General features: G+C 51.1%; 1 protein-coding gene across 1 annotated transcript in view; it reads right to left on the minus strand.

Moving 5' to 3' along the window:
- Nucleotides 1-356: 356 nt before the first annotated feature.
- The window catches only part of CTBP2 (C-terminal binding protein 2), a 37,700-nt gene continuing 24,300 nt past the window's right edge, over nucleotides 357-13,756 (minus strand). Inside the window, exons 2-10 of the mRNA XM_010074299.1 lie at nucleotides 9,845-9,999; nucleotides 8,664-8,808; nucleotides 6,657-6,712; nucleotides 6,460-6,625; nucleotides 5,415-5,629; nucleotides 4,860-4,990; nucleotides 4,155-4,282; nucleotides 3,253-3,370; nucleotides 357-589 (exon numbers count right to left, since the gene is read on the minus strand). Coding sequence (XP_010072601.1) covers nucleotides 409-589; nucleotides 3,253-3,370; nucleotides 4,155-4,282; nucleotides 4,860-4,990; nucleotides 5,415-5,629; nucleotides 6,460-6,625; nucleotides 6,657-6,712; nucleotides 8,664-8,808; nucleotides 9,845-9,999 — 1,295 coding nt within the window. The 3' untranslated portion in view covers nucleotides 357-408. The remainder of the gene's footprint in view (nucleotides 590-3,252; nucleotides 3,371-4,154; nucleotides 4,283-4,859; nucleotides 4,991-5,414; nucleotides 5,630-6,459; nucleotides 6,626-6,656; nucleotides 6,713-8,663; nucleotides 8,809-9,844; nucleotides 10,000-13,756) is intronic.

A 13,756-nucleotide genomic window follows, 5' to 3' on the forward strand; every position in this document is an offset into this window, starting at 1 on the left:
TGTGTTAACTCCGTAAGGATTGCTTAATGCAAGGGGTTGAGAACAGGTGCAGAAGCCCCGTCCTTCCCAAGGAATTGAGGGGGTGGAAAAAAAAAATATCTATTTTTATTCATGTGATTGATGCACAGATGAAGGAAACTTAACACACGATAACAGAAGTTGCTCATTAATGTATCGCATCCTAGTTTTCAGCGCTTCGGTAAGCAGGTGACTGCTTCAGGGCTTCTCCCCAGTCTGGGCTGCTCTCACTTTGTCTGTGATGCTGGAACATCAATGATGCATCTGTCTGTCCAAAATCAACATTACAAATTTCATATCAAATTCTTTTTTTTTTTTTTCAGTTCATGTATAACTTCTTTTCCAATGTCTCTTGGTCCCAAGTTTATTGTATGATTTTTAAATTATCTGCTATTGCTCGTTGGGGTGTTCCCTGTTGTCCCCGTGTTTTGTGGGCTGGTTCGGAGATGGAGCTTGGGAAGGATGTGCCACTGTGGGAAGATTGTGAGTAACGGGGATGCCTCCGGGAATGATGCCCTCCATAGCTGCCGGAATTCCTCCCGGTGCCACGCTCACCATCCCAGGGGGATACCTGGCAGAGGGGACAGAGAGAGAGGCAGGTTTGTCACATCAGAGCTGGCCACAGGCGCTGCCAATGACCCAACTACGGAGAAAACCAGCAAAGAGATTCCACTGCTCTACTCGAGCTGAGTTTGGTTTTTCTTTTAAATTACAAAGGATAGCTCAATGTTAAACCAATGCTGCTGGGGGTCAAAACTGTGTGGTGTGTGGATTTTTTTTTTTTTTTTTTTTTACTTTCATCTTTCCACATGTGTAGAAGCACAAACAGTTGTGGGAATGACTGCTGCTGCTGCCTCAGCCGGTTCCCTGACTTGTTACGTTCAGAATTCTTTGCAGCTCGCACTGGCCTAGGATCCAAGCAGCGATTTGCAAGCAAAAGCATCACACTGACTTCGCAACAAAAATAGTTTGTGTACGTGGGGTTTTTTTGGGGGGGGGGGTTTGTTTTGTTTTTTAACCCCTGAGCAAGCTGTGAAAGGAGAGGAAACAGGTTTTATTTATCTAAGGGACTTCTTCGTGCCTGTAAAAACCCTGAACACTCCAGGGGAGAGAGGAAGAAGATGATGAGAGTCAATATTTGCTACGAATGACCAAGGCATTCTGTATGAAGCCGCATTGTTCTAAACCTTTATTGCATCGTTGGCCTGAACTCGACTTTTTTAATACTGAACGTACGCACGAGAGATGGGATACCATGACCTAGAGTAACAATCTCCTCGTGCATGAGCAGGCAAATAATTTTGCCCATCGGCTGTGGGAGAAGAAAAGACCCGGTCTAAGGAGCATTTGTATAATGGGCACAAATTAATTTCCTTTAACATAAACCAACTGCCCTTGAGAAAAGGAACCACATCAGCCTAGAACCTAGTACAGGAGGAGGGAAAAGTACAGATGAGAGCAAGTAACCTTCTCCAAGGGCCAGTTTTCCTTTTGTAGCTCATTCCCTGGACATGGGGACACCAGAAGCAGAGCTGAGCTGCTGCTAAACAGCAATCACTGATCAGCACCCTTGGGGACCCATCCACTCCCTCTCAGCACCTATTTGTGTTCAGTTTCCCGCAGCCCCCAGGGCAGCAGGGGGTGTGCACAGAAGGTGGTGGCTGTCAGCCTGGGTCTGTACCGCTGCTTTGCTTTCATGACACCATTTCTATCTCCTCATCTGGTTCTTTCCCTGTTCCTTCTTCCTGTCAGGCCTTTTTCCTGCAGCTCTTCCTACAAAGCTTTAAACTGGGGTTTGGTGGGTTGTTGAACCATAAGAAAGCTTTCCTCTTTGGAAATATTGGGTAAGGAATTGTTTTGAAAGCTCGGGGCCGTGCTGATTTAATCATCCCTGCATGTGAACACCTTGGAACACCAGCTGCTTTGTCAGTTTTTCCCTCTCCAGAAAGTGAGATGCATCCTCCTCAAAATGGAAAATGGGGTTGGATCGAGTCCCGTCTTCCTTCCTAAGAGCAGGAGGAATGATACGCATTCCCTAAAATGCCACTTCAGTTTGAGAAAGGAGAAAAAAAAAAAAAATTCTTGAGCTGACTTGGGGCCAGTGGTTGGCCGATGAGGACTGAGGGACAGCCACCACCACCTCCCTGCTGCGGCCATGGCCTTGGGGAAGGTGGAGGGGGAGCCGGGAGGGGAGGTTTTGCCTCCCTGTGAAGGTGGGGAGCTGACCCCTGCTTCGAGGGGCACAGGGGTGGTGGAGGAGCTTGGGGAGGACGAAGCACCCTGCAAAGGTTAAGCCTGGAAGCCAAGCCTTGTCCACAGGCTGATGGCACTGCCCGTGTGCTTCGGAGCAGCCTGGCGCAGGACCAAGGGGATGCTCTCACCAGGTTTGGATGCTTCAGCCTCTATATTTTGCCGGTCCCGCTGAGCCGTCGCTGCCTGGGACCCTGTGAGCAGGCAGGGCCAGTGCCTGTGTGTTGCTCGGGGTCTTGCCCTCCCAAGGGCTCTGCTCCTGTCTGCGTTCCTGCCTCTGCCCTGGAACACCACCTGATCTGCCCCGCGGGTGGGCTGGTTTTGTATCTCAGAGTATTTTTGGCAATGCTGTTATGCTGCGGGCTGCCCGTGCTCCAGCTCAGTCTTCATCCTGATGTCTCCTATCAGCACGCTTTGAGCTGTGCAAAGTGGAGCAATGAATAACCCTAATCTCCAGGATTTAGAAGGAAATTAGGCCACCTGCCTATGAAGCTATATTTGGCGTTTCCACCCTGGCTCGTTAACCCACAAGCTGGGCAAGGCTCAGAGTCCACGCAGTCCGGGCAGGGACAGAAGCAGAGAGCACATCTGCAATTGCTGCTTCAGTTCATAGAATCACAGGATGGGTTGGGTGGGAAGGGACCTTAGAGATCATCCAGTCCCACCCCCTGCCATGGGCAGGGACACCTCCTGCTAGCCCAGGTTGCTCAAATGTCCTTGTTTACGGGTCTGGGGGTCCTGCGATGCCGTGCTGGCTCACCAGAGGGAAGGTTTTATAAAGAGGAGGCTTTATAAAGCCGTGGTTAAATCAAGCAGGGTTAGTCATCCCAGCGATGTGACTCCTGGTCCCTAAGGAGGGGGACTTCGCAGTCACCTTCAACTGGCAGGAGTTGCTGCTGGGCTTTCAGGCTGACTGCACAGCTGGATCCCAAACCGTACCTCTGCTGTGGTTATGGGATGCGCGGGGCCTGTTCTGCCGCTTACCTGTACGTGGCACCATTGAGCTCCGGATGGATCGCCTGCTGATCTATTACTGACCACGGGGCTGTTGTGACAAAGAATTCCTTATTCACGCAGTTCCTTAGGCTCTCGGGGATGCGCCCTGGAGTTGGGAATAAAGGTAAGTATGTGTCAGGCGAGTCCTTCCTTTACCACCCTCTAATAATCAGTTAAATTTTTTCCATTTCACTCTATTTGTTAGGATAAAGGCGATATTAGCATATAGTGGCACAGAAATCCCACACCCCTTGTTTCAGGAGGACTTTTTGGCTATCCCAAGGTGCAGGGTTGGAGACCAGTTTCCTACCTTGAGCCCCAACTCTCCGCTTTCAGGAAAGCTGTTCTCTTGAGCCCACTGCTTTCACAGCAGGGACTAGCCAGACGTGAAGCTGTGCCTGCCACGTTAATGAGGGGGGCAATTTTTAGGATGAGAGAACAGGTCATTTGCTGGAGTATCGTGCCCACCGGTTTGCAGCAAGCTCACTTAGAGGAAAAGCTGGCCACAGGTGCCTTTGCTGCTTTGGGATTTGGTTTTGACATGCAATGGGCTATGGTCTGCAGCATCTTTTGGGGTAGCACCATTAAAAGGGGCACCAATTATTGCTTCACTGGCCTTTCTTTCCAATCATGGACATGCTGCTTGAGTGCCCCATGGATTTTTAAGGGGAAAAAACCCAACCAAACCCCCACAAAAAGCCCTCACCCAACCACTAACATGCCCAAATGACAGAACAGTTTACTTTCTCATCACTTTTGCTGTTGGAAAAACTAGTCCCAGTTAGAGCCCCTTTCCCAGTCTCCTAGGGTGCAGCCCTGGCTCTGCCCCCCTGCTTCACGTTTGAGGTGCACCCATGAGCTAACCCCAGCTTCGACATGGGGCTGGGTACCTGTGATCGCACGCCGGATTTCAGTAGCGGCAGCTTCCCTCATCTCTAGTGACGCCTGCTCGCTGTACCAAGCCGTGTGCGGAGTACAGATTAAATTCGGAGCATCTTTCAATGGGCCTTGAGCAAAACTGGGAGCAGGGAGACAAGAAAGGAAGATTAATCACTGTTTAAATATAAAATAGAACGTGTTATGACCAGCAAAAAACTTCTGGCCTGCCCTCCGTGTATGCAAACCTAATTCCCTGGCCCCTCACCTGCAGCAGCAGAGCTAGAGCCAGCCTGAAACAGCCCCAGAAGTGCTGGGGAGGAAGCACAGCTCCCGTGCAGGGCACAAACTGAAAAGGCACCAAAAAAGAGCCCCCAGGGCTGAGAAACCAACCTACGGGGTGGTTATGGAGGTTCCTCCTCTGTAGGAGCACATTTAATTTTTAAATTGCTTCTTGAAACACAAGCAAACCCCTCATACTACCCCCATCCCCAATTTGCGGTGAGAGGAGCTGTGCTCTCGCTTAGAACTGACCCTTCCAAGCTCGCCGAGGCCTTTGGACCACGTGTAACCCCAGTGCCAGCCCAGACCCCATGGATGTTCCTCACAGCAGCGGGACTGTCCCCAGCGCTGGCACTGGGTGACAAGGTGCGTGGGTGGTGCGTACCCCACGGACGCGCGGCTACGAACAGCAACCCAAGAGAAAAGCAGAGCTTTACCTAAACGGTTCAGACTCGTGGACGTCGAGCGCAGCCCCTCGTATCCGTCCCTCCTTCAGGGCTTGAGTTAAGGCCTTCTCGTCCACCAGCCCCCCGCGGGCCGTGTTCACCAGGAACGCTCCTTGCCTCATCTGCCGCCAGCCGGGGTGAGAGAGAGAGAGAGATGACAGTGAGCTCGGTGCCGTGACCCGGTCCTATCCCTGCCCCGACACAGCAGCGGGTGCCCTGGGGTGCCTCTGGCCGGGGCTGCACCCCGCTTTTTGTGCTGTGCTGCTGCCCCAGAGCAATCCCCATCCTGGTGCACGTGGGTTTGCGATGGAAAATTCAGCTCTGGCTGGTATCAGCAAACAAAACCCACTCCTGACGTTGCCTCCATGCCACGGAGGGCTCACCACCCCTCGATAAACACTGTGGGGGGGACGGATGGGCTCCTGGGGGCAAGCAGCTACTTTGGAGGTAGCCCATGGGCACTACGGCACCGCCTTGCTGCGGCCGTGACCCATGGCCAGCCCTGACACTTGGCCTTTGCCCACTTGCACGCACGAGGCTCGTTACCTGCTTAATCGTGAAGTCGTTGATGAGGTGGTGGTTGTGTTCGTTAAGGTTACAGTGCAACGAGACGCAGTCGCTCTGGTAGAGCAGGTCCTGGAGCGTGTAGACCCGCTGGACTCCCAGGGATCTCTCTATCCCGTCCTGCAGGTACGGGTCATAAAAGATGACGTTGAAGCCGAACGCCTTGGCTCGGACGGCGACCGCCTGCGCAGTGCGACCTGTGCGCGAAGGAAAGAAGGGGTTAATTGAACTCATTCCGCCCAGCTCCCTACGGCCAAGCTGCTCCCTGCCCTGGGGGTCCCTTGAAGGGAGGGCAAACCCAGGCCACCTTGCACAGGGAGGGTTCTAACACACATGAGATGCTTGTATTAACATTAAAAATAAAATAAAATTGAAGAGCGAGGCCATTAGGCACCTGCCAGCCCCTGGCCATTCAAACCCGCGGCACCATCCACGGCGCAACGTGCGGCTCTGCCTCACCGACACGCAGCTCTGGACATCACAGAGAAAGAATCCTCTGCGGTGCTGCGTCTATTAAGAAAAATTGCAAAAGTAAAGGAAAAAAAGTGCTGCCTTTTTTAGGCAACTTGTTTGTGGCAAGTTTGAGGCAAGCAGCCTCCCGTGGAAGGGCGTGATGAAGACAACTGCTGTGGTTTGGAAGCAAAGGGCTAAGTGTGGCCCTACCGCTATGGGGGAACTGAAGACAAACGCTGTTTTAGGCAGCCCTCCGCAGGGCAGAATGGCTCAGAAGAGCTGGGTTGGTGTAGCCGGCTCGGGGTTGGGATTTTTTTTCAGGAGAGGATGGCAGCACCGCCAGGTGTGGTCCCTCCTGGGGCACTGCCAGGCTTCCCCAGTCCTCCTCCAAGAACGCAGCTCACAACACACTGCTCCTTCCCCCGAAAAAATCAACGTCAAATATTCTCCCTACTCCACATCCATCCGCTGTGGTGGTTCTGGTTTTGAAAAATGTCATTTAGGTCCTTCCCAGGGCACTGAAGTGATGCTGAGCCTTCCTCAAAGGCTGACCACCCGCCCCTCGCCAACCTACCGAAGCCGATGAGGCCGAGCGTCTCCCCTCTGATGCGAGCGGCGCCGGAGGCCACCTCCCGGATCTGCTCCACGCTCTGCACCCGCGTGCCTTCCCGCAGCGCCTGGTAAAGCCACGTGTTTCGTCGGTAGAGGTTGAGGACGTGGCAGACGGTGGAGTCGGCCGTCTCTTCCCCGGCGGGCGGGGACGTGTCAGACAGTGGAGTCGGCCGTCTCCTCCACGGCGGCCGAGGGAATGTTGCAGACGGCGATTCCTGCGGAGGCAACGCCACAAAGCACAACCGTGGCTCAGGGGGGGCAGCCCCCACTGCTAAGCTCCTGGCTCTTCGCCCCCACATCGCCCAACCAGCCCTTGATTTTTTTTTTTAAGTATCTGGAGTAATTTTTTCCATGGTTTAGGTACAGCAGCCTGAAATCTCTGCAACCCTCGGGGTCTCCTCCGCCCTGGCATCTCTCCGGAGGAAGGACAAGTGCAGATTTCAAGCGCGACAGCTCCGCAGGAGTAACTCCAGCAGTGTTTTGGTTTGCAATAGAAAGTTTTCATCTTGTTTAGTTTCATCTACCTTCAAAGTGACTTAAATCGCGCTGGCAGAAGTCACTCCTTTTCCACAATTAAATAATTCAACCATTCAATTATTTCGGGACCAAGAATTTGGTGCCCTGGAGCAGGACGGTGACCAGGTCGGCGTGGCAGGGCCACCACCAAGCACCGAAACAGTCGACCCCCAAACACCAGGCTGGGGGTGACCACCACCAGCACGCCACCAGCGCAGCCTTCTCCCACCACCAACACCCACCCACGCTCCTGCAGAGGAAACCAACAGCTCCTGCCACAAAATATGGAGGTTTTCCCAAAATTTAGGGAAGCGCGGGGCGCACAGCCGCTGCCAGAGCAGCAATCCCACCCCAGCCCCACCAGCGCAGCAATCCCACCCCAGCACCACCACTGCATACCCCTGCCAAGCTCCCTGCTCCCAGGAATCTGTTTTTAAATCTGTTTTCCACCCTATGGCTGTTTGGATGCCCTATAGAAACCAGGAGAAAACTGACTGACCCTAAAGGGAGAAAAAATTTGTTCTGGGGGTGTCTCCTGGTGGGTTAAAACTGGTCCCACCAGCCCGGCCAGCCAGGCGCAGGCGGCGGCTAGTGCGCGGCCAGGCACTGGTCATTTATTGACTGCGGAGTTTAAAAACTACCTGATGGAAAGCAATACCGATTAAACTTTACGCTACATTTGTGGGTAGTCATTACATTTTCTACTCGAAACCGCATCATTTGGCCACCCAATTTGCCAAGGATAAAAAGAAGGATTCTGCTGCAGTATCCCATTACTTTATTTTTCTATTTTTCTTTTCTTGATGTTCAAAGCCACAGAACGCTGTTATAATGGATAATAACAATAAGAGTTAAAAACATGAAGAGCCCATTACATTGAGAAGACACTGTTCTCCTCTTGGAAAAAAAAATAATAATTCACTATATTGAGAATTGCTTTTTTAGGAATGACTATTTGAAACTCTCTTATGGCAATTATCCTCGTGAAACGGCTCACGTGAAATGGCTGTTACTCTTCACTTCCCCAGAGATAACCTTTAATACAAGATATCCTAAAACACTTTGTGGGACTGCTTGATAGCCTGAATCTTGGGATCAAATAATCAAAACCGGTTGTAACTCAGCTGCTAAAATCATGGGTACAATTACGGTCTCCCAGATGGGGTTGTCAAGACTGCCAAAGGTCTCTGACCATCCAAACCAGTATGGAAACTGGGTGGCCCCAGCATTGTCTGACAGCCACACACCGCAGCCTGCACGCATCCCCCAAAACCGGGCGTGCAGAAAAATCCCAGAGCTAGAACTAGGGGCATCTTTCTGACCGTCTGACCCTCCGTCTTTGGGAGTCCATGCCCCCACGGCAAATCTCTTTTTCTGGTTCCCGAGGCACCTTTGAGGAGATGGCAAAGGAGCCACCACCAACCCAACGCGCAATTCCTGCTCCGCCGTCCGACACGTCGCCTTCCCAGCAGCGTGGACTGAGAACCAGACCAGATCAAGACTAATCTTTCTCAACAAAATGTAATAAAACATTCTTCCTCCAATTTTTCTAAATCTAGATCAGCTCTCCTGTGCCCAAAATAGACCAGCCACACAAATATCCGTCGGTACACACGAGGAAGGGAAGGAGGGTGCAGAGCTGAGACCTACCAAGCTCCCCCGCGGCTTTGATGTCGATGTTGTCGTAGCCGCTGCCTATTCGGACGATGACCCGTAAGGCCTTGAACTTCTCTAGATCTTCTCGAGTCAGCGTGATGGTGTGGTACATCATCGCCCCGACTGCTTCATTTAATACCTGGAACAGAACAGAGACGTCAGGAGCCACCAGGACACCTGGAGGGGACGCCTGGAGCTCCTGAAATCGGGAATATTACCCAGTCAATTGTACATTTTCACTGCTGACCTACTCTCTGACCCAGGCGTGGTGCAAGCTGAGACTTCCAGGTGTCACCAAAGCTATCGCCACCGATGCCATTCTCTCTGGGAAGAGATTGGATGGATATCTGAAAATTATGATACACTTGGGGAGACAAGGCAGAGGAAAACCGAGCCTGTCGCTCACCCGGCCCCTTTTCCAGGTGGTTATCTGCTTCCAGCCAGCAGTAATGCTGCTTTTAAAAGGTTTTGAGATGGTATCTATTGTGTTTGAACACAACTGTGTGTCACTCGTAACTCCTTGACCTTCGTTTGTATGTTGGAAGTACAAATACCCGTTACACTCATCACATGGACCTTTCCTGTAAGTTTTCAAGAGTATCTAAAAAGATCTGTGCGAGACTCTGCATCTCATAAAAACTCCATCCTCCTTCCCCGGCGTTTCGTATTTAAAACATTGCAAAAATCATCACTGATGCAATTTGTAGTTCTCTTTCCCAGATCCTGGAAATGATTTCTGATCTCTTCAAACCTCATTGCAGTTATCTAAATGTGCTTTTAAAACAAGTATTGAAAATTAATTGATTTTTCCAAGCAGAAACACCCGTTCTAGGGAGAAACGAGGTGCAGCCAGCACCCAAGGAGACCCATCGGCTGCATCGCGGGATGGTGTTAGCAAACCCAGAGTAACTGCTGCACCGAGCAAGCAGACTTCAAAAAAAAAAGGAGAAATTTTAATAATATTGATGTAAAAACCTGATGCTAAGAGATAAGGTGACTTATTTTTTTTTTTTTCCCTAAAATCACACTTGGCTTGCTGATTTTTAATCTCCAGTTGATGTTATCTGCTGATGGACCCAAAGTGCAGCTTTATACATTTTTTTTCTCGAGAAGAACTGGAAGAGGGAGACCAGAGCACCCTGTCCCCCAGCCCGGCTCCTCGCAACTCCTGTTACCTTCTCGTGAATCTCCTGAGTTGATTGTGCATCACAGAACGCAACCGTCGCCAAGTCCTTCAGAATGGGCATCTCCACCGTGCAGTCCCTGCCGTCCAGCAGTGCCACCAGGGGCCGGGGGTGCATGGGGCCGTTCATGATCTGCGGGCGGATACCTACGAGAGGAGGAGAGCGGCTTTTACACCAAGGAGGAGAGGGAGAGTAGCAGCGCACGCTTTCAGCTTGCACACCAAATTTTGGGGGATGATGGCAACGCAATGAGAAGTTTCGCACGAGGTCCAGTTTTCTCCCGGGGAGCAGGGCTGTGGTTTTTGCCCCAGATGGGGAGAAAACCCAGCGAGGCTTGCTCCCAGGACAGGGATGGACAACCTCAGCATCTTCGGAGTGAAACCCAAAAAAAATTCCCCTGCCAGCAGGAAGGCCGGGATTTCATTCCACAGACATACGCTGGCACTTGGTCTATTTTTTTTTAAGGAATGATTTTACTATTTTGACCACTTCAGAAAGACAAGTCCAAACAGACACCCACTAAAAAAAAAAAAATCACTGGAAAATCACCGAAAGAACAGGACACCGAAGAGCTCTTTTGCATACAGACATAGATTCTGTTACATTAACTCTACCAAAAGGCTTCAAGGTGGGACGAGCAGAGCTCAGCTTACTTTGTAAAACCAAACCCAGTCTGTCCCTACATCTCGCAGGATGCTCTGGGATGCGCGGCTGCAGCCAGGGTGGAGGACGGGCATGGACAGGATGAAATGGCTGCAGACGCTGCTCCTGGACACCAAGGAAGAGAGGACTCCGCTCTTCGCACGCTCACACCTCGCCCTGGGCTGCTCCCTTGAAAATACGTGGATTCAGGGATCTGTTCAGCTGTGCTGCTTTTTTCTCATTTCACATTTCTCCAGGCAGAGGTGAGGGAAGGAGCGATCACCACCAAGGGCTGCAGAAGCCTGATTTTTATATCCTACTTATTGCTCTGCTGGGGATTAACCGGTTCATTTTTGGACAAGGAAGAAATGTTTTCCTGTGCGGGGGGTGAGGCAGTGGCCCAGGTTGCCCAGAGAAGCTGTGGATGCCCCATCCCTGGAGGGGTTCAAGGCCAGGCTGGATGAGGCTTTGGGCAACCTGGGCTAATGGGAGTGTCCCTGCCCATGGCAGGGGGGGGCACTGGATGATCTTTAAGGTCCCTTCCAACCCAAACCATCCCCTGATTCTATGATTCTAAGTCACTTAGAAATTTCTACACCCCCCTTTACCGCTCTGTAACGGCATTCATTACATTAGGACTGTACAAAATATCTCACTGGCTTTTTTTTGGGAACCCAGGTGGTTTCTGGAAAAAGCCCAGGTAGGGGAGGAGGTGCTCTGGGCACAAAGTGGAGTTTTACTTCTGCTGCCACACCACGAGATGGTCAGATCTGGAGGGTTTGAACCATCAAACCCCCTCTCAAGCAGCCTCAGAGCAGCCCCCCTCCTTACCAAAGCCCCCTTTCTGCACAAGAACCTTCCAGGACCACCAGCCAACATCTCTCTCCCCTTTAAGCACAGCAGTTGGGCAATCCTTTTGCTGAGGGGCTAAGGGACACAGAAAATGCCTTCAGCTGCTGGGTAAGAGCATCTTCCCCTGCCACATCAGAGCCATCACTGCTTCATCCCGGTGAAGCTGCTGATGCTGGGACAGGCTTGCCGGGGGTAACTCCGTGGAGTTGTTTTTGGGTGTTTTGCAGGGTCAAGCATTTCCCATGGAGTATTACAGACCAATTGCTGCTGTCTGGGGCACTGTTTGAGGAAGTCAGATGAAAGCCAAGAGCAGGAGGGTCCTTCACTGGCCCTTGTGTGCAGGGCTGGGTACCGCTCCAGCCCTCTGGACTGCGGTCAACTCCAGGAACAGTGTCACTGTCACCCCACGCGCCAGAAAAACAACAATGAGGGAAGGAAGCTAATGAGAAGAGCAACATACTGATTTTTTTTTTTTTTTAAAGGGAAAATTAAATGTGCCTCTTTGTCCAGATTGAAGTATTAGCAGGATCTCTACCAGCTGATGCGGATGTGACAGACGCGGGCGCTGCAGGCCAAAGCGATGCTTTCCAGACTGCGCCGGCACCGAGAGCATCGCCTCGGGGAAGGATCTGCGCTTCTGTGTATGAAACATGGGGTAGCACGCCCTTACACTTATTTTCCATGTGAAAAATTAACCCCGTGGAAACAGGCAGGTTTAATGGAGGGGGTTTAACGGCGCTCTGTTCCTGGTTTATTCAATACCAACCAACCCAGCAGACCTGCCGGAGGATTTTCAGCATTACACATGGATGTTTTTGGAATAGGTCCTTCTCTCCATCCTTCCTACCGAGATCTCCGTTAGTACGTACTGGAAATAATACATGCACTGCATCCAGATGGGAGTGCAACTGTGGCAGTAGGCAGGGTAGAGTGCTGAGACGATTTAGATAACCGAAAGAAGCTTGCCATAAGCAGATAAGCAAGAATAAAAACATGGCCAAATCTCAGAGCGCTTACACAATCCTTACGTGAACCACCACACCGCAGCTAGATTATTTGCTCGGGTTAACGAGAGAGTGCATTATAACACTGATTTAAACGCTTACTAAACGCGTATGATCCCCAAGGCTTAGAGCATCACCTATCACCCTCACACCCCAACTGTAAGTAAAAAGGAATCTGATGCAGGGATGGGGTGGCTGTGGTGGTCCCAGCCCCGGTGGCCACTGGCCCTGTCCCCACGCCATGCAGCCTCTGGGCAAGCTGAGCTCGGGGCTCAGTGCCCACCGGGGACCACCAGGACCATCCTCAGACAGGGCAGCAGGCACACGGAAGACGAAGCCACGGGTTATCTGAAACTCGGACATTTAATCTGAGCCCTAAAATAACGGTTTTATTATGCTGCCATTACATAAGCTTCTTTGAAAGTCAAACGAAACACAGGTTGTTTTTTTTTTGTTTTTTTTTTTTTTTTTTCTTTAACCAGCATCTGTGTCTTTGCTGGGGATTAGGGCTGTAATTGTGCATGATGACACAGGCTTCTTAGGCATGTCACCCTCGCCGGCGCACAAAAGTGCGGTCGCCGAGGATGAATGCTGGCTGGTAACCACGAGGTATTCAGAGGAATGTCTCCCATTTCTCCTGCTTCGATGAGGGAATCTACTTCAGCTTGACCAAGAGAGTTTTGAAGCAAATCGATACGAGATGAAGTACATCATTTATAGAAATTACGTTTTAATAAAAACTAGTGGCAGGTTTGCAACTTAACCCAGGGAATGTTTTCGTTGCCTGCCTCTCTCGTTGCCTCTCCACCACCCTGTGTCTATTCTTCCCCGTCCTACCTCCTGCACAAACACATCCAAAGCGAAACATTTGGGCTGACACCGCCACGCTAAACTCAGTTCGATATCCATTTGCTCCATTGAGAACGAGGTATGCCACGGATCAGAAAGAAATTCAACAGCTGGGCACTCCCCCCCGTAAATTCTGATAAAACACCGCAGCCGTTAACCCTTTCGCTCTGCCACGCGCTGCAAAAACCACCGGGCTCGCTCCACCGAGGGGTAGGACGCTGCGTCAACCAAGCCCGTTGCTGCGTCCCCAACCAAGCTGGGGGGGTGCAGGCAGGAGGCAGGGGTCCAGCCCTCCCTCCCGACAGCCTCCCAAATTTGGCGGCTCCCCTGCCATCTGTAGCTGATTTTTTTTGCCGATAAACCATTCTTGCAAACTTGTGGCAAAAATTGTATTTTTTTAGGCATTTTCAGCTGCCTGCGGACCCTTGCCAGCGTTGCAGGGAGAGCTTGGTTAGGAAGAGGGAGAGGAGGAAGGGTTTATGGAAAAAAAAAAAAAAAAAAAATAGGAAAAAAAAAAAAAAAAAAAAAGTTTTGAAAACAAAAGGAAAAACTAAAA

Source organism: Pterocles gutturalis, unplaced genomic scaffold (genome assembly GCF_000699245.1).
Source record: "Pterocles gutturalis isolate BGI_N339 unplaced genomic scaffold, ASM69924v1 scaffold14762, whole genome shotgun sequence".
NCBI classification, from domain to species: Eukaryota; Metazoa; Chordata; class Aves; order Pterocliformes; family Pteroclidae; genus Pterocles; species Pterocles gutturalis.